General features: G+C 48.5%; 1 protein-coding gene across 5 annotated transcripts in view; it reads left to right on the top strand.

Moving 5' to 3' along the window:
- TXLNG (taxilin gamma) overlaps positions 1-19,287 on the top strand; it is a 76,312-nt gene extending 57,025 nt beyond the window's left edge. For all 5 annotated transcript variants that reach the window (XM_007539116.3, XM_060182996.1, XM_060182994.1 and 2 more), the window contains 7 exons: positions 149-319; positions 2,176-2,370; positions 7,379-7,498; positions 8,587-8,661; positions 13,197-13,289; positions 15,542-15,637; positions 16,401-19,287. In XM_007539116.3, the coding sequence (XP_007539178.1) occupies positions 149-319; positions 2,176-2,370; positions 7,379-7,498; positions 8,587-8,661; positions 13,197-13,289; positions 15,542-15,637; positions 16,401-16,685 (1,035 nt within the window). In that variant the 3' untranslated portion in view covers positions 16,686-19,287. The remainder of the gene's footprint in view (positions 1-148; positions 320-2,175; positions 2,371-7,378; positions 7,499-8,586; positions 8,662-13,196; positions 13,290-15,541; positions 15,638-16,400) is intronic.
- Positions 19,288-19,392: the final 105 nt, after the last annotated feature.

Genomic DNA, 19,392 nt, shown 5'->3' with positions numbered 1-19,392 from the left:
GTGGCGTGGCGTGACTCAGCAGAAGTAAAATATTACGCTGTCCTCTGGACTTCGACAGTGTGTCCTGTAGCTCTTACTGTATTTCTCCCAGTCCCAACTCAAAGGTGTTCACTGTGCTTCCTAAATATAAAGTGCTTGTTGGTTTCAGCTGGAGGAGAGCAGGAATGTTCAGAAGCAGATGAAGATTCTGCAGAAGAAGCGAGCCCAGATCGTGAAAGAGAAAGTTCACTTGCAGAGTGAGCACAGCAAGGCTATCTTGGCAAGAAGCAAGCTAGAGTCTCTCTGCAGGGAGCTCCAGCGCCACAATAAGACGTTAAAGGTTAGTTGGTTCACACCTCCCAGTAGTCCCGGATGCTCTTGGCCCGAAACAGAAAACAGAGTGGCATTCAGGGTGGGCTCTTCATCTGGACAGGGAGCCCCTGATCCTTCTTTGCCTTTGAATCCTTGCATCTAGACATCAACGAAAACAGATCACATTTTCCCCATAGAAGTTATTTGTATTTGGTTTGGACCCACGGCACCTTTTACCATTTTGTAATAGTGTTTCACAGAGTTGTAAGATAACGAGTATAATTCCTTTTCTTAAGGAATTTTTTTGTTATCTCTATTTATTAGGTAGAGACAGCCAGAAATCAAGAGGGGAGGGGAGATGGAGAGGGAGAGAGACAGAGAAGACACCTGTAGCCCTGCTTCACCACTTGTAAAGCTTTCCCCCTGCAGGCGGGGGCTGAAGGCTTGAACCTGGGTCCTTGTGCGTTGTAATGTGCACTTAACCAGGTGTGCCACCACCCAGCCCCAGCAGGGTTATAATCCCACACCTTTCCTTCCCATCACCAGAGTCCTGTGTGCCCTCTCCCTCCATGGGACACTGCACTAGTTCTCCCAGGATCACAGATACGGGTTGACTGTTATTTCTAGAACTGTATTTATTTTCTATGGCCTCGCCTTCTCTTCCTTTCTGAGTCACACCTGTGGCCTTCCTTGCCTCCCTCTTCTCTCTCTCCGTGGACCCACAGCCCTGTAGCCATGTGAAGGTCTTATAGTACTCATCTCCTCCTAAGAGTTGAGTCTCGTCGCCCCCAGGGCTTCACTATAGCGGGGCGACCTTTTCACAGCCTGAGATGGAGCGGCAGAGAGAGTAAGAAGCTACAGCATACCATCGAAGTCTCCTTGCATGCGGTGGCAGCGAGGCTACATTCTGGGCCATGCACACAGCTCAGTGAGCTATTTTGTCAACCTGAGAGTTGATTTTGAAAAAGATTTGAATTGTTTTGTTTTTCTTTTCTTTGTTATTTATTGGAAAGAGACAGAGAGATCAGAAGGGAGGGGTGCATGAGGGGAAGAGACAGAGAGGCGCCTGCAGCACTGCCTCACTGTTTGTGAGCTTTTTCCTTGCAGGTGGGGACCGGGGGCTTGAACCTAGGCCCTTGCGCACTATACCAGGTACACTCAACCACGTGCATCACCACCTGGCCCCAGAGTTGATTTTTAAAGACACGGGGTCCTCTGCCCCTGTCCTGCAGGGAGGAGGGGGCCAGAGGGAAGCTGCCCGCGGGGCGCTTTGAGCAGACACTCAGCCTGTCAGCGAGGCGAAAAGGGCATTTGGGCCGGTGATGTCGAGGGCGCCGGCTGCATTACCTTTTGGTAGAATGGTTTCAGGTGGCCACATGACACTGATTATTTTTATATCTAGTTATTTATTCCCTTTTGTTGCCCTTGTTTTTATTATTGTAGTTGTCATTGTTGTTTTTATTATTGTTGCTGTTGCTGGATAGGACAGAGAGGAGGGGAAGACGGAGAGGGGCAGAGAACGATAGACACCTGCAGACCTGCTTCACCGCCTGTGAAGTGCCCCCCCCCCCCCCGCAGGTGGGGAGCCGGGGGCTCGCACCGGGATCCTTATGCCGGTCCTTGCGCTTTGCGCCACGTGCGCTTAACCCGCTGCACTACCGCCTGACTCCTGACACTGATTTTATAAAAGAGGGCAGTTTGTGTCACTGCTTGCTTGGTCAGCTTGGGGAACCTTCTTCCTTGGAAAGAAGGATTTCTGGTCATGAGTGAAGGAGAGGGATTCCACTTCCTAAGGAAGCATAGGGCCGGGGTAGCCACGAGCCATTTGCAAGCAGCTGGTCTGAGGCGTGTACCACTAACAGCAATTGTTTTTTGGGTAACCAGGAGGAAAACCTGCAGCAGGCACGGGAGGAGGAGGAGAGGCGGAAAGAGGCCACCGCACACTTCCAGGTCACTTTGAATGAGATCCAGGCGCAGCTGGAGCAGCACGACGTGCACAACGCCAAACTCCGCCAGGAGAACGTCGAGCTGGGCGAGAAGCTGAAGAAGCTCATCGAGCAGTACGCCCTGCGGGAGGAGGTGAGGCCGCACCCGGAGAGGAAGGCTTCTCGGGCATCCCCACTCCGTGGCCCACGAGGCCGTGGCCATGTGGAGATATGTCCGGGATGATTGTTCTCCGGGGCAGTGGGAAATGGCAAGTTGAGGCATGAGTTCTTGCTCCATACCCACTGTTAGGGGCGTGGCGTTAGACCCCAGCCACCCGCATCTCAGACCCCTCTCATCTCCTGTGCAGTGTATAGCAGATGTCTGTTTCAGTTTCTCTCTTTTTTAAATTTTAAATATTTATTTATTCCCTTTTGTTGCCCTTGTTTTATTGTTGTAGTTGTTGATGTTGTTGTTGGATAGGACAGAGAGAAATGGAGAGAGGAGGGGAAGACAGAGAGCGGGAGAGAAAGACAGACACCTGCAGACCTGCTTCACCGCCTGTGAAGCGACTTCTCTGCAGGTGGGGAGCCGGGGGCTCAAACTTAAGCCGGTCCTTGCGTTTTGTGCCACCTGCGCTTAACCCGCTGTGCTGCCGCCTGACTCCCCTCTTTTTTTTTAATAGTTTTTTTGGGGGAGGGAAAACAAACCTCCTTTAAACAGCACAACCCCCCCACACACACACCAGTTTACGGGGCAGAAGCTGTGGCCACAAAACTCGGTTCCAAGGCTCTAGCTAGGACTTTGGCAAGATAGCCTGGAAGTTCGGAATACTGACTCACCTGCTAGAGGGCACTGACAAGCTTGCGTGAGGACCTGGGTTCAATCCTGACGCCCACCTGTAGGAGGGAAGCTTCCTGAGCGGTGGAGCAGTGCTGCAGGTCTCGCTTCCTCTTTCTGGAGTCCTGCGGGTACAAAGTCCCAGAGATGATGCTGGTGGGAAGGAAGGAAGGAAAAAGTCATCAATAATCTGTTTTTTGTTTTTTGATAACTCTTAGCGGTCGCATACTAGGTTGGAGGATTTCAGAGGTCACATGTGCTACATTAAAAGAGTAGGGCTTTTGGGGTAGGGGAGACAGCATAATGGTTATGCAAACAGGCTCTCATGCCTGAGGCTCCAAAGTCCCAGGTTCAGTCCCCCGCACCACCGTAAGCCAGAGCTGAGCAGTGCTCTGGTTAAAAAGAAAAAAAAAAAAAAGAGTAGGGTTTTTGTGATGATGTCCCCCACCTTTGAAGTTAGAAAATACTGTGCTTTCGTGTGGCGTCTCCTTATATAAACAGAAACTTTAAATGTGCCTTTTCTCTGAGCTACTTGATCCAATGCTCACTGCAAACTTGACGTGAGAGTTTACATACTGCTTTTCAAAACCTTAGTTTTTGAAAGGTTTATTTATTTCCAGGTAGAGAGAAAAACTGAGAGGGAACGAGGAGATGGCAAGGGAGGGTTGGTAGTGCAGCGGGTTAAAGCACAAGCACCAGAGTCAGGATACCAATTCAAGCCCCTGGCTCCCCACCTGTGGCATGGGTGTTATCTTTCTCTCCCTCTCTTCTCTCGGTTTCTCTCTGTCCTATCCAACGACAATAGCTGCAATAACAACAGCAAGGGCGACAAAAATGGGAAAAATGGCCTCCGGGAGCAGTGGATTCATAGTGTAGGCACCGAGCCCCAGCACTAACCCTGGAGGCAAGCAAAGAGAAAGGGGGGGAGATTCCTGCGGCACTCCTTCATCTCTTGTAAAACATTTCCCTTGCAGGTGGGGACTAAGAACTTGAACTTGGGTCCCTGCATTGTAACATGTATTTTTTTTTTAAGATTTTATTTATTTTATTAATGAGAAAGATAGGAGAAGAGAGAGAAAGAGCCAGACATCACTCTGGTACATGTGCTGCCGGGGATTGAACTCAGGACCTTATGCTTGGGAGTCTAGTTCCTAGCCACTGCGCCACCTCCCGGACCACCGTAACAAGTATGTTCTAATGAGTGCCACCACCCAACCCCTTGAAAGACAGTTTTTGGGGGGACACAGAGCTCTGGTGATGGGAATGGTGTGAAATTATTTCCCTGTTATCTTGTAATTTTTAAGGATTTTTTAAAAAAATTATTTATTACTGAGAAAGATAGGAGAGAGAACCAGACATCACTCTGGTGCATGTGCTGCCAGGGATCGAACTTGGCACCTTATGCTTGAGAGTCTAACGCTTTATCTGTTGTACCATCTCCCGGACCACTGCTATCTTGTAATATTGTAAACCAATATTAAGTCACTGAAAAAAAAAAAAAGACTTGTTTTTTTTCTTTATTGGAGGACCAATGGCTTAGAGGAAAGACATTTTTCTATTTATTTATTTATTTTACCAGAGCACGTTCAGCTCTGGTTTATTGTGGTGCGGGGGACTGAATCTGGGACTTCAAAGCCTCAGGCCCGAGAGTCTGTTGGCATAACCATTATGCTATCTACCCTCCACCCTGGAAAGACATTTTTTTTTTTTTATATTTTTTAATATTTTTATTGCATATCTTTTAAAAAAATTTTATATTTATTTATTCCCTTTTGTTGCCCTTGTTTTTTTATTATTGTAATTATTATTGATGTTGTTGTTGTTGTATAGGACAGAGAGAAATGGAGAGAGGAGGGGAAGACAGAGAGGGGGAGAGAAAGATAGACACCTGCAGCCCTGCTTAACCGCTTGTGAAGTGACTCCCCTGCAGGTGGGGAGCCGGGGCCTCAAACCGGGATCCTTAGCCGGTCCTTGCGCTTTGCGCCACCTGCGCTTAACCCGCTGCGCTACCGCCCGACTCCCAGACATTTTTCTTATTGCCACCAGGATTATCACTGGGGCTTGGTGCCTACATGATGAGCCCACCACTTCTGGCAGCCATTTTCCTCACCTCCCCCTTCTTTTTTATTAGATAGGACAGAGAGAAATTAGAGAGGAGTAGGAGACGGAGAGAGACAGACAAACACCTTCAGATGGGGAGAGGGGGCTTGAACCCAGGTCCTTGTACATGGAAATGTGTGTGTCACTGTCCAGACCCTGGCAAGACTTTGTCAATGGAGCTGGTGAAGCAACCATGCTGGTGTATCTCTCTCTGTCTCATTCCCCTCTCAGTTTTCCCCTGTCCTAGCAAATGAACTCCAAAAACCACTTTCTTGTGATTTTACTTTTATTATAGAAAATTGGACACTTAAGAAAAATTAGAAAGCTACTGAGCCAATACTCCCATCTACATCTTTATCACATTTCTAAGTTAATTTGAAGTGAATTCATTGACTTAAAATTCTGAATTTCTGTGGTCTGGGAGAAGGCTCAGTGGATAAAGCACTGAACTCTCAAGCATGAGGTCCTGAGTTCAGGCCCCAGCAGCACATGTATGAGGGTGATATCTGGTTCTTTCCCTCTCCTCCTATCTTTCTCATTAATTAACAAAATCTTTAAAAAAAAAAAGTCTGCATTTCTTTAAAATTACCAATTTAGTTATTTTTTAAATCATTTATTTTAATGATTATTGTTTTTAATTTGATAAGACAAATTGAGAGGGAAGGGGAGATAGGTAGAGAGACAGGCATCCAGCACTACTTCGCCACTTGTGACGCGACGCGCCCCCCCCCCCCCCCCCCCGCAGGTGGGGACCAGGGTCTCAGGTTCTTGTGCGTGGTAACGTGAGCTCAGTCAGGTGCGTCACTGCCTGGCCCCCATTTAGTTATTAAATGGATTAATGTCTTATCAAAGAGATTGGAAATTTGAAAATCATGTGTGTTCAAGTCCTAGTACGTTTGGGTCTTGTTTATTTTGATATTGTCTAGTGTTCTGGGCTAGGCTATGCGGGGCAGATAAAGGTGGGTCATCTCTGTGCTCTCCTCAAGTTTAGACTATCAATCTGCTTACCAAGTAGCGTCTTCCTTTCACATGGGGTATTTACTGTATTTGGGAGAGGTAACTCCCGCATATGAGAAGGAACACTGACATTTTGTTGTATATAAAATACCATCTAACAATGTCATGTGGAAACATGACTTTTTAAAAAAATGTGAGGGGGGTAATGGTTTACAGTCTGGTCTTATTATTCCCTTTTGTTGCCCTTGTTGTTTAATTGTTGTAGTTATTATTTTTGTTGTCGTTGTTGGATAGGACAGAGAGAAATGGAGAGAGGAGGAGAAGACAGAGAGGAAGACAGACACCTGCAGACCTGCTTCACCGCCTGTGAAGCAACTCCCCTGCAGGTGGGGAGCCGGGGTTCGAACCGGGATCCTTATGCCAGTCCTTGTGCTTTGCGCCACCTGCGCTTAACCCGCTGCGCTACAGCCCGACTCCCTCTGTTTTTAATTTTTAAGAAAAGTAAAAACCCTTCACCCTTTCCCACTGCATAGCCCAGTTCAGGAGACCCCATTGTCCCTCTGTCCTGTCCCTTCCCCAGAGTTCTGTGCTTTGGTTCAATACACCACACCCACCCAAGTTTCACCTTGTGTCCTCCCTACTGTTCTTTGTTCTTAAGTTTCACCTATAAGTGAGATCATTCAGTATTGGGCTTTCTCTTTGCTGGCTTGTCTCACTCCACAGAAACAGGACCTTTTACCAAATGTCTGCTATGCACCTGGCACCGAGCCCCTTACTTGGTACAGCCTCTGCCCAGGCTCTTAACCCTCTGCGGTGAGGGTGTGCAGGACCACACAGCAGCCAGGCTTGGGCCTGGGCCCCTGAGATGGCATGCCGCCCCCAGCTGAGAAGTCTGGCAACATTGTGTGCCTGATGTCCGGGTTTAACATTTGAGCTCGTTGCCCAGCATTGTCTAGGTAGTTTGAGCCTTCAGTACACAGGAGGGCAGAAGTAGGAAGTTCACACTTACAGCTGTGAGTTGTTTGATGTGTGTGTGGGGGGTCACAACTGGGCATTGCTGATGCAGAAGGTACGCCAGCCACATAAAGTTTGTGCTTGTGTGAGCACAGGTACAGAACAACCCAATGCTATTGGCTGTTGTGCTCTTGGCAGGCAAAGCGGGGGGGTGGGGGGTGGGGTGGGGTGGGGGGTGTAACGAGGGACTGTCACTTGTGTTCCTGTGTGGCCTCTTCGTCAAGTGATGGGCGAACTTTGCCTTTGCCTGCAGCATATCGATAAGGTGTTCAAACACAAGGAACTGCAGCAGCAGCTCGTGGACGCCAAACTCCAGCAGACGACACAGCTGATCAAAGAAGCTGATGAGAAGCATCAGAGAGAGAGAGAGTTTGTAAGTTCTGTTCCTTAAAAAGAGCCTATTACCAACATCATAACCGAAGACATTGTTTAATATTTATTTATTCCCTCTTCTTGCCCTTGTTTTTGTTGTTATAGTTATTATTGTTGTCTTTGTTGGATAGGAAAGAGAGAGATGGAGAGAGGAGGGGAACACAGAGAAAGGCAGACACCTGCAGACCTGCTTCACCGCCTGTGAAGCGACTCCCCTGCAGGTGGGAGAGCCGGGGGCTCGAACTGGGATCCTTATGCCAGTCCTTGTGCTTTGAACCACCTGCGCTTAACCTGCTGCGCTACCGCCCGACTCCCAACCGAAGACATTTTAACTTAATGTCTGGCTCTTGCTGCTTGGGTCGTGCTCTAGATTGGGAAGGGCACATGTCTGTTAGCTTCTGGATAGAGTGGTGAGGTGAGAGCAAGTTAGTGGATGGCCTGTCCCCGCTTGCCTTTACCTCACTGATTTCATCTTAGAGGGACTTGTTACCAGGTTCAAGACCTGTTCCAGAATTTAGCTTTCAGCTTGCCAAATCAGTTCAATACTGAGCTTACCAGACGCAGGACACAGGTAACTAGAAACTACTAAAGTCCAGTGCGCTGTTCTGGTAAGATTTTAATCTTCTTGGAAATCCATATATCTAAATTAAAGTTTCCGCCGCTGCCCCCCCTTTAATTAAAGTGACCAGAAACCAGGTTTCAGATTTCATTGCTTTACTCCACACCCTCTTGCCCTTCATTGAGTGGAGAGGCTTTCTGAAGCCCCACGTCACGTGGACAGCCTTAGCCACACACACACAGTACCAGACTTCTGGTTCATTCTACCCAGGAGACGTCAATTGAACCCCGAGTTTCAGAAGCCCATTGTTAAGTCTCTAGGATAGTTTTTCTAAGTAGTAAAAGGCTTCCTACATTCATAAAGCTCTAGGTAGTGGGCAATTGATGGAACCAAACGTTTCATCTAGCACGTGATTCTTGCTAAAATGTTATGAGTAGAAGGGTTGACTAACTATCTGGTCATTCGCCGTTTGACTGCACTTATATCTCTTATTTCTACTAGTATTTTGCCAGAATGTTTCTGTTTTCTAGTTGTTAAAAGAAGCAACAGAATCGAGGCACAAATATGAGCAAATGAAGCAGCAAGAGGTGCAGCTAAAACAGCAGGTAACTTGATACCGGGGAGTGGAATCTGTAAGAAGAAGGCTCTTGCTTGTATTTGATGGAGCTGGAGCACTGCTTTTTCATTGCGGGGAGGGATGAGGGGTTGCAAAAAGGACCTGAGAGCTTCCTCTGGTAACATGGTACCTCCCACATACTGCCAGACTCGAACCCGGGCCACATGATTGGCAGGGCATGCATCCATCACACCGAGCTATTTCTCTGACCTCCCACGGCTCGTTTTATATAAAGTCGGAATTTGCTCTCAGATGTATTTGCTTGCTCCTACTAGAGCCAGCCAGACCGCGTAGATCAAATAGGCTTCTTGAAATGTTCCTCCTCTTTGACAGTGATCAGCTCATCCTGCCTTGCCCAGGACTTTCCTGATTGTAGCACTCAAAGCATCTGCAGTGTCCTCTTTCAGCATCCCAGCGATCGCTTCCCACATGTCCACTCACTTTCAGCTGACACAGACCGGACATCACCTCAGATCCCCACTCTTTCGTATTCAATCCAACCATATGAAATTGCTAATACTTGACTTCCTCCCCATGGTAACGGCAATCTCGTATCTCTCTAGATTGGTGTGTTCCGAGCTTGTGACCCATTTAAAGGCCGCCTGTGCCCATGTATCTCCGCCGCCCTCCCCACTCTCATCTCCGCCTGCGTCTCAGCGTGCAGTCAGCACAGTGCTGGCTGTGGTCACCACGCCGTCCATTCGCTTCCCTGAAACTGACTATCTTGAGCGCTCGTCTGTACCTCTTGACCAGCATCTGCTCATTCTCCCAACTCCTGGCAGCCACTGTTCTGTTCTCTGAGTTGAATAGCATACAGTATTTGTCTTTCTCTGCCTTGTTTTACTGAGCACGGTGCCTCAGGGCTTGGCTTTGTTATCGTGGATAAATACATTCCTGTTTGTCCGAGAAGCACTCCTTCCAGCTTGAGTTCTGTCCTAGTCGGGTAGAATATGCTTGGTTGGAGGCCATTTCCACACAGCACTTTGAACATTCCGTACTGTTCCCTTCTGGTAGCTAGAGTTTCTGTTGAAACATTGACCCACAGCCTTCTGGGGCCTCCTTTGTATATACCTCTTGGCTTTTCTTTTGTTGCTCTCTGGTTTCTGTCTCTGACCGATGATGCCTTGGGTGTGCCCCTGGTGTATGTGGGGCGGGGGGACTCCCAGGAGCATGCTGGCTGTAAGGGTACAGGCTTGTTTGTTGAAGTCAGGTGTGGGCTTGTCTGCCAGGAGTCAGCTCTCCTGATAAAGGTCTCTCAACCCCCAGCTAGGGGCAACTCTCCTGAAATTGGCCCCCAGGGTCTGTCGCTGTGACGTGGGAGTTCCGATATGGCGTTGGCCTGGCCTGCACTGCCCTCAGCGTTAGGATGCTGCTTGTGGGTGACTCCCACCCGATGAGAGTCTATACTCTCTCGTCCCCCCGTCCACTGCTGCATGCCCGGGATTCTAATCCAGCTGGGGTGTTAGGAGTTGAGCACAAGCCTCTTCCCAGATGCAGCTTGTCTAACAATGGGTTTCTTCCTTGGTGGGGCCTCGCTCCTTCTTCGTGTGGGGTTCGGGTCTCTCTGTGTGTGCATTGGTCTGTATATTGCTGCGGCTGTGCTGTCATGGTGGGAGGACATGGACAGTCTCTCTACTCGGCCATGGCAACCGCGTACATAGTTTTTCTTTAACTACTTGGTGGAATTGACCTGGGCCTGCACTTTTCTTTGTTGTCTTTCTGTACTCTTCACCTCAGCCCCTTCGTCCCCCCACCCCCACAGCCTCACTGTCATAGCTCTGTAGAACAGAGGCAGCAGCTGCTAACTTCTCCAACTATATTGGGCTGCAGAGATGACATAATGGTTCCAAGGTCCCCAGTTCAATCCCCGGCACCACCAGAGGCCAGAGCTGAGCAGGGCTCTGCCCATGTTCTCTCTGCCCACACCCCGACTCCCGCTTTCTCACCGAGTAAAGAAAATCTAGAAAAATTATGATTTTCCTTAAGGCTTCTGAATCACTAAATCGTAATTGTTTATTTTAGTAGAACACTGCTCAGCCGTGGCTTATGGTGGAGCTGGGGACTGAATCTAGAACCTCAGAGCCTCAGGCATGTGAATCTTGCTGCACTGCCACTATGCTATCTCCCTGACCCTTCTAAATTAGTTCTAAAGTACGTTGATAGATTGAGACTGGCCCAAGTGTTGATGAGCTTTTGGACTTGTCACCATAAGTTAGGGCTGTTTCAGAATACTTCTAGTAGTGCGAGCCCCTTGTTAGCCTCGGCGTTCAGTTGTTCATCACTTGGATAAGAGAAGCAGTGCGGAGAAGGTATAAGAGTCTGTGTTTGACTGGAAGCTGGTCCTTAACTTGGGCAGCATTGCTAACTCTGCTGAGCGAGTCACCAGAGGGTCCTGGGATCAGACTCCCAGGGAGCCCTGGTCTTAGTGTCACCAATGCACCTCCTGTGCCAGTGAAACTTGTCACTCACTCTGAGGCGCGCTCTCTGATCACTGGTTTGTTTCCTGTCCTCTCCACCTCTTTGCTCGCTCCCTGACTGTGGCTGGCCTGCCCCGGAGTTGATGTCATTCTCTGCTCTCCCCATGATGCCACACTGACTGGCACGTCTTGACCCACTATCCTTGCGTCACCTGAGTCTAGGTAGGATGGTGTTCATTCACACCTCTGTCCCCAACGTGGGCCTGCGCCAGACTCTGAGGGGAGGGGACACTGCCAGAATGTCCCATCTTCACTAATAACAGACCATGTTCAAACTCTGTGAACGTCTCATTTCCCTCAAGTGCCGGAACTGCTCCTCTATTCTGAGCAGCACCGTTTCCAGCTCGGGCCAACGGCTTCAGCAGAGCACACCCTGCAGGCTCCTCTGTGCAGGCCCTCTGTGCTCTCTCTCTGCTTGGCCATCCATTTCTGCTCACCCTTGTCCTCACCCTCACCCTCACCCCCACTCCCTCCCTTTGCAGGCGTGTTTCGGCTCCCAGTGCCATCCACCCGGCCTGTTGTCACAGGCAACGTTGCTCAGTATGCCATCTGGTTCTCCTTCCTGCAGACGGAATCTGATTCTAGGTGCTTCCTGTACGGCCCATTTCATCTGCTCACTGGGTGGGCTGCTTCTCTCTGCCATCTCTCCTTTGCTTCTAATATCCCTAACTCAGCAGTGCTCGGAGTAACTCAGACTTTCTCAGCCTCAAGAGATAAGAAGCATGAATTCTACCACTGAGCTGCACCCCCAGCTCCAATAGTATTTCCCATTTTTCTTGTACTTTGAGGTTTTATCCTCTGGGCCTGTCTTGAAGATATGTCATTAGGTGGGCTTTGTTTACTTATTTACCAGAGCACTTCTAAGCCCTGGCTTATGGTGGTGCTGGGCATTGAACTGAGGACCTTTGGTGCCTCAGGCATGGATCTTTTGCAGAACTGCTATGCTGCCTCCCTAGCCCTAGGTGGACTTGAAAGGCTGGTCGAAAATGAAAGAAGTCAGCTATACATGGCCTCAACCCACACGAAGCTTTCCCTAGCTGCTCTGATCCCTACCGGACCCCACCCCACTTCTCTGAACCCCTTTCTTGCAGGAGAGATAGGTGACTCTACTTTCTATATTCTGCTTAGCATTCTCTTCTCAGCTGTTGGCAGAATAGACATTCCTTGAGGAGACGAAGTAAAAGAGGTTCTTCTGCCTCTTGTCGCGGCCCCTCACATGTCGCTCTCTCCTGACCTCCTCTCTCACCGTCCCGCCTGCGCCAGCGAAAAAAGTACTCTGGATGTGAAACCAGGAACTGTGCAGACCGGCTTCTAAAAGGCTGCTCTTTTTTTTTTTTTTAATTCCAGTGTTGTTTTATTTTTTTAATAAAATGGAAACACTGACAAGACCACAGGATAAGAGGGGTACAATTCCACCACCAGAACTTCGTATCCCATCCCCCCTCCCTGATAGCTTTCCTATTCTTTTTTTAAAAATCATATTTATTTATTTATTGGATAGAGACAGCCAGAAATCAAGAGGGAAGGGTGATAGAAAGGGAGAGAGACACCTATAGCGCTGTTTCACCACTTGCAAAGCTTTCTTCCTGTAGGTGGGGACTGGGGGCTTGAACCTGGGTCTTTGCACATGTGCGCTCAACCAAGTGCGCCACCACCTGGCCCCTGGCTTTCATACTCGTTAACCCTCTGGGAGTATGGACCCAGGGTCTTTTTTTTTTTTTTTTAATGTAAGGATGGGGTGTATAAGCTAGACCACGTCCTTCAGTCTTTGTTACAATTTGTAGTATGGAGCTAGTAAATATTTGTACAATTTAAACACCTCCAAAGATGGTTTTATCAACAAAATGCCCTGTTGCGGTGCGTTTCAGTGGGATGCGGGAACTCCAGCCATCTGGTGCCTGTGGGTTGGGTGTGCATTTGCTTTTATTTCTGTCACTTAGGACAGGTAGTGAGTGTTTATCCCTCTAGTGATCTTTTTTGTATGTCTTTTGGGTTTCCAAAGAGTTTACCTGAAACTCCAAATATCTCTTGCTTTCTCCCCCTGTAGCTTTCTCTTTATATGGATAAGTTTGAAGAATTCCAGACCACCATGGCGAAAAGCAATGAACTGTTTACAACCTTCCGCCAGGAAATGGAAAAGGTATTTGCATATGTTAGTAGAATATTGCCTGCAAGGGACTTGATAAGAGAAGCTATTTTAAGCACACGATCCTCGATCCTCGCTCGCATGAGCGCAGTTGTTATGGTACCCTCCTCTTCATTTCATCTCTTCGGATCCTCTGTGCAGGGGTGGGGAACTTGTTTTTCTGCCAAAGGCTATTTGGATCTTAACATCATTCACCAAATGATTATAGCTCCAGGGCTAAGGGGGTCCCCCCCACTCCTGCTTGAGTGGTTCCCCTTTGCTTTCAGTTTAGCCCACACAGCTAATGATCTCCCTGCTGTTACAATTTGGCCTCTGTTAAATAGTTTGCTGTTGGAGTTGGGTTTTTGGTGTCTTTTGTTGGAAACACTGCAGGCGACCCTTTGCCCATGCCCCCCTCCCACCCACACAGCTGTGCCCTTGGAGGTGCGGTTACTGACCAGCAACTATGTGCGCTGTCTGTCTAGATAATTGTTTTTAGTTTTTATTTCCAACCCTTTTGTTGCCCTTGTTGTTTATCATTGTTGTTGTTGCTATTATTGTTGTTATTGCTGTCGTCGTTGTTGGATAGGACAGAGAGAAAGCGAGAGCGGAGGGGAAGACAGAGGGGGAGAGAAAGACAGACACCTGCAGACCTGCTTCACCACCTGTGAAGTGACTCCCCTGCAGGTGGGGAGCTGGGGGCTCGAACCGGGATCTTTATGCCGGTCCTTGCACTTCGCACCATGTGCGCTTAATCCGCTGCGCTACTGCCTGACTCCCTGTTTTTTATAGCTCCCCGATAATTTTCTCTTAACTAAGCTCCCATTGAATTTTTTAAAAATGCATTTATTTGTTAGTGATAGGAGAGAGAGCCAGACTGCCACTCTGGCACACGTAATGCCAGGGATCAGACCCAGACCTCGTGCTTCAGAGTCTAGCACTCTGGCTGCTGGGCCACCGAACCCTTTATTTGTGGTGCCTTGTACATGTGGGGTCCCTCCACTCCTGGGCTACTTTCTTTCTTTACTTCAGATAGAGGGAGAGTGACTATGACATGGTTGGTTCCACCATCTGGGAATCCCCCCTCTTCATGCTGTGGTGCTACTATTTGGTGCCAGGGCTCGAACCTAGGGCTTTGTGCATGGTGAGGCATGCACCTTACTGGATGAGCTACCTCCAGACCCCAACCTCATTTTATAAGCGTTCCTAACAAGGGAGAGAGCCAGAGCATCACTCTAGCACACACAGTGCTGGGAGACTTGGCTCTTCTGCTATGCGGCCTTCTCCAGCTACACACACCCTTGCTTTTGAGACAGTGCTGGGCTGTGCGGGGCGCTCAGTTGCCCACCCCCTGGGCACTTGTGAAAGCCTGTTTTCTCATCTCAGCTGAGGAGTCAGGGAGCCTGCCTGGCAGCCCTCCATCCAGGGGCACTCAGGTGCGGTGAGCACTGGGCGGGCGGGCGGGCTGCCAGCCTGCCATCCCTGGGCTGGGCACACTCTACCAGCTCACCCTCAGCCTTCCCTTCACAGCACTGGGGCACTGCCCTTGGTGCATAAAGAAACCTAAAAAAGTGGGGCTCGTGAAGTGAAAAGAGTGCCCCCCTCGGATCTTTCGGAATACCTCCCCCCTTTAAATTTTTTTTTTCTTACACCAAAGCTCTGGCTTATGGTGGTGTTGGGACTTGACCCTGGGACCTTTGGTGCCTCAGACATGAGTCTTTGCATAACCAAATGCTGTGTCCCCAGCCCGTGGACCCATTTTTGTCTTAAGGACACCAGAATCCATGCAGCCCTCTGAGCAGGGGCTGACCAAAGCCAAGAGAGAGAACGCGCAAAGCCCTCTGGGTTTTGGTGCCTGCAGTCTCACATACATGGTGCCACCTCCAGTTTCAAGACTGGTGTGGTCTGAGAGGTGGTGGGGTGCTGAAAGCCTGGTCTTTCCAAGGACTTGATGAACTGGCCTCAGGTACAGACAGCTCAGCACAGCGCGCTCGCCTGTGGGGGTTAGGGGGGTGGATGTCCTCTGCTGCCGCCCCCATGTAATGAGGCCAGAGTGCTGCCCGTCTGCCCGCCCGCCCGTGAAATGGAGATTAGATTGTTTTTCTCCAATCTGCACCCCGCCCCGGGTGCCTGCCCCGAGGAGCCTGAGATAAGCTCAGCCACCAGCACCCAGCCCCAGCGCAGCTGCTAGCCCGGGGGCGGAGGGGGCGACGGTGTGGAGAGAACCTGAGTGTAGGACTCACATTTCTAATCGTGTTGATCCACAGATGACAAAGAAAATTAAAAAACTGGAGAAAGAAACACTAATATGGCGTACCAAGTGGGAGAACAATAACAAAGCACTTCTGCAAATGGCCGAAGAGGTGAGGTGGTTCCCCAGGACTCAGGCAGCTCACAGGGCAGGGGACACGGGTATTGCCAGCAGAGAAGATGGGAGGCCCTTCCCGGGTGGCCCGGGGTGAGGCGGTGAGACCTTGTCCTCCCGGCGCAGACACTACATTGCTCGGTTTATACTTTCTTCTTACCTGAATACCCGTAGCCCGTAGCAGAAAGAAAAAAAAAAATCCCGAAGAAATTGGATGACTCTGGGGCAGGGGGCGGGTGTGTGTGTGTGTGTGTGTGTGTGTGCGTGTGCGTGTGCGTGTGCGTGTGCGTGTGCGTGTATAGGGTAATAGTTACGTAAATAGACTGCCATGCCTGAGGCTCTGAAGTCACAGGTTCAAAATCCTCCGCAGCACCATAAACCAGAGCTGATCAGTGCTCTGGTAAAAAAAAATAAAAAATAAAAAAAATGGATTACTCTGCCTTGAGTCAGTTCACCGAGTTAGGTGTCTACTAGTCTTTGTAACAGTGCCTTCAATTACCTTATTTCCACCAGCACCAGAGTGTTTTTCAGTAGAGTTTTGGTTCTATTTTAAAGGCCTGACAAAGAGGGTGCTAAGTCTTGTTACCGTAAAGCCACACCAGTGTAAACCCCGTTGGGACGTGACGTTAGTGCATGTTCTCGAGCTGACCAGCTCAACAACTGGCCATGTGGCTTGCGTTTGGGGTGCTTGAGGATTCTGTACACAGCAACCAAATTCAGATTTGAGGGGTTAACGAAACCATGGTTTCTCTTCCTTACAGAAAACAGTCCGTGATAAGGAATACAAGGCCTTTCAGATCAAACTGGACCGGTTAGAGAAGCTCTGCAGGGCCCTTCAGACAGAAAGAAATGAGCTCAGCGAGAAGGTGGAGGTGCTGAAGGAGCGGGATGCAGGGAAAGCGGCCGGCACAGGGCGCTGCCCCCTGGGCTCTCGAGCCCAGCCGAACACTCCTGCCTCTGCCGGCGCCCTGGCGGCCCTGGAGGCGACGCCCCCCACCCCAGCCACTGGCACCGGCACTGGCCCGGGCATTGAGTCGGTTGACTGAAATGAAGTGTGATCACTGTGTGGAGAGCTCTATTTTGTGTATAACTTTCTCTGTTGGTAGTTAACTATTGGTTTTGTGGTGAAAATTTTCTTACTTTTTCTACCATATCTGTATTTTCTTAGAACTACTGGGCTTCTGTGGTACAGGAGGCTGCTTAGCAGTTTGGAATAGTTTGACTCTCCGTTTCCCTCAGCTGTGTCGCACATCTGCGTCTCCCTTCATTGGAATGCATGTGGTCAAGGCCTCGCCCCTCCTCCCCGGCTCTTTGCACAGAACAATCCTAATTAAAATTTCACTCGAGACAGGGCCGACCACTAGAAGGGAACTTTGTCCTGATTGTCTCCTTGATGTGAGAACAGTATCCCTTTAAACATCCTGGGCCCCTATCACGGTCACTCAAAAACAAAACCGACAAGTTTAGCCCACCTGACCATTTAAATGCCAAGTCAAAGCTAAAGCCTTACTGTTGGGTCACAAGCAAGCATATGTGGCTGAAATTAGCTTCTGGGTACTTTGCATGACAAGCTTCAAATTCCTTCGAGTTACAGCTGTGTTCAGAAACATGTCTCACGTCCAAAAAGCAGTACCTACAGGCAACTCATTAGACAGAACGGACTCCAGGCTTACGGTGATGTGTCACTATTGCTTCACAACCACCTGGACGCTGTCTCTTGGCGTCCCGGGGTGTTCACTGTCCACATGCTCCACTTCCTTCAGAAAGTGCTCACAGATAGTCCTCTGGCAGCTTAAGACCGTGTGACACAAGCTCACACCTCCCCTTCTCTAAGCAGCCCAGCCGTCTACATAAATTTACGTTGGTGTCCACCTGTCACGAATCCCACCAGCAACAGCTTGTGGCTTTTCTAAGAGGGAGATTTGATTATCAGCTGTGCTAACTGAATCTGAGTTCATCTCCCCACCAGAAGGACTAGAACCTTGGGAAAGCTTGGCATAGTGTTTATGTCAGGATCTCTTACCTAGCCTACGCCTTCAGTCTGTGTCTCGCCCTCTTCTCAGTTACTGTCATTTTATTTAAAGAGAAAAACCAGTATTATCAAGGTCTCTACACTTGGAAAAGGGGAGCTTTCCAAATTAAGCACATTACCTTAGAATGGGTTCTTTTTCTTCTGTTCTTTACAATGTCAAGTGTAGTTAAGTTATACAAATGATCGGTCAGGTTCCACAGATCAAAGTTGTGACTTTGACCCTGCTATAATTTGAATTGAAATACTTTATGAAAATAATAAAACGGTTCTCTATTAAGAACTGGCCACACAGTCTGCTGAACACAACTACCAAACTGACACCCCTTCTTACATTGCTTACTGGACTGAATAAACCATTTTGTCCAGTCAAAAGGATTTTCTCGGTTAAAACTGTGATTGTTGTCACATTCATGTTCTAACTGGGTTGAAAGAATTGATGGGCCAGATGACAAACAGCATCTGGAGGACGACACCTGTGCTTCCGCCATCCGGCACGTTGAGCTGGGGGCCAGATGGCAGAAAACCCACAAAGTAGGGGATCTGTTCTTCCTGTCAGATAACATGGAAGCACAAGTAACCCCCCTCCCCCAACAGCCTCTTATAAATAACACCCACCTCCAGCTACTAAGTGAAATATTGGACTCATTTTCCAAAGAGGAAATGAAAGTATATATGAGAAATATAATAATCTACTTTAAAATTAGTACTAATGATCACATTTCATCAGAACTCTTAATGCTTTATTCAGCCATTTGTGTAGCCCACCACGGTTATTTGTGGTGCTTGTCCTGTGTGAAAGACTGTATATCTCAGACCCGTTGCATATTTCAAGGGCTTCCTAAAGCGATGTGATTAACAGTACTCCTTGGCCTGCTGCTTTTGGCTTACTCTGTATTTTTAGCTAGATGCTGTCATGGTGTTTAAAGAATACGGATTCTGTCTGTGATGCATTGGTGTCCTTTCAGAATCTCTCCTCTCATTACCCTGTGAATACAAACCAGCGCAGCCAACCCTCTGAGGACACTCTCCTAAGTGATCACCTCACCAGCCCAGTGTTGTGGCTTTGTAGCACGCCCTGATCTACCATGTTCTAGAACACTGTAATGCTACTAGGATGGCCCAGAAAAGATGATAAATGTCAAACTCATTGAAGTTGCATTGTTGCACCATCTTGGAATATTGATATGTGTTTATAGTGGTGGTAGAACTCTCAAGGACTAGAGAAAAACTCGGGTCCTGGATAATGGACCATTTCATCCTCAAGAGTTGTAGGAATACATTTCTTGGTCTCGAGACCAGTGGTTTTTAGTTATGTATGCAACTGCCTTTACTACACCTGGTCATCACAATTCAATTCTCAGGTGTTGCAGAAAAATCTACCTCTTTCAGACTGTAGATGGAAATAACTGTGAAAAAATGATGCAGAGATCTAGTTTGTGCTAAACACACTGCTTTATTTTTACAGCCCACGTCTTTCATGAGGATGCGAATTGTTAAGAGGCAGTCTTGTTTTGCTTTTCAAAGACATTTTGTAGAGATTTTTCACTAATGTGAATCTGATTTTATCTACTCGATTCTGTATAGATAAAAAGTAAATATGTATGATAAATCTAAAAGTTTCTGTATTTTCCTTGTGTCAGCTGCAGGCAGCTGGTTTATTGGGCTTAGCAAGCAGCCAGCTATCCTAGGCTAGGTGAGGAGGGATGGGGTGCCACCACTGC

The sequence above is a fragment of the Erinaceus europaeus genome, chromosome X (genome assembly GCF_950295315.1).
Source record: "Erinaceus europaeus chromosome X, mEriEur2.1, whole genome shotgun sequence".
NCBI classification, from domain to species: domain Eukaryota; kingdom Metazoa; phylum Chordata; class Mammalia; order Eulipotyphla; family Erinaceidae; genus Erinaceus; species Erinaceus europaeus.
This window is presented reverse-complemented; position numbering and strand designations above follow the sequence as displayed.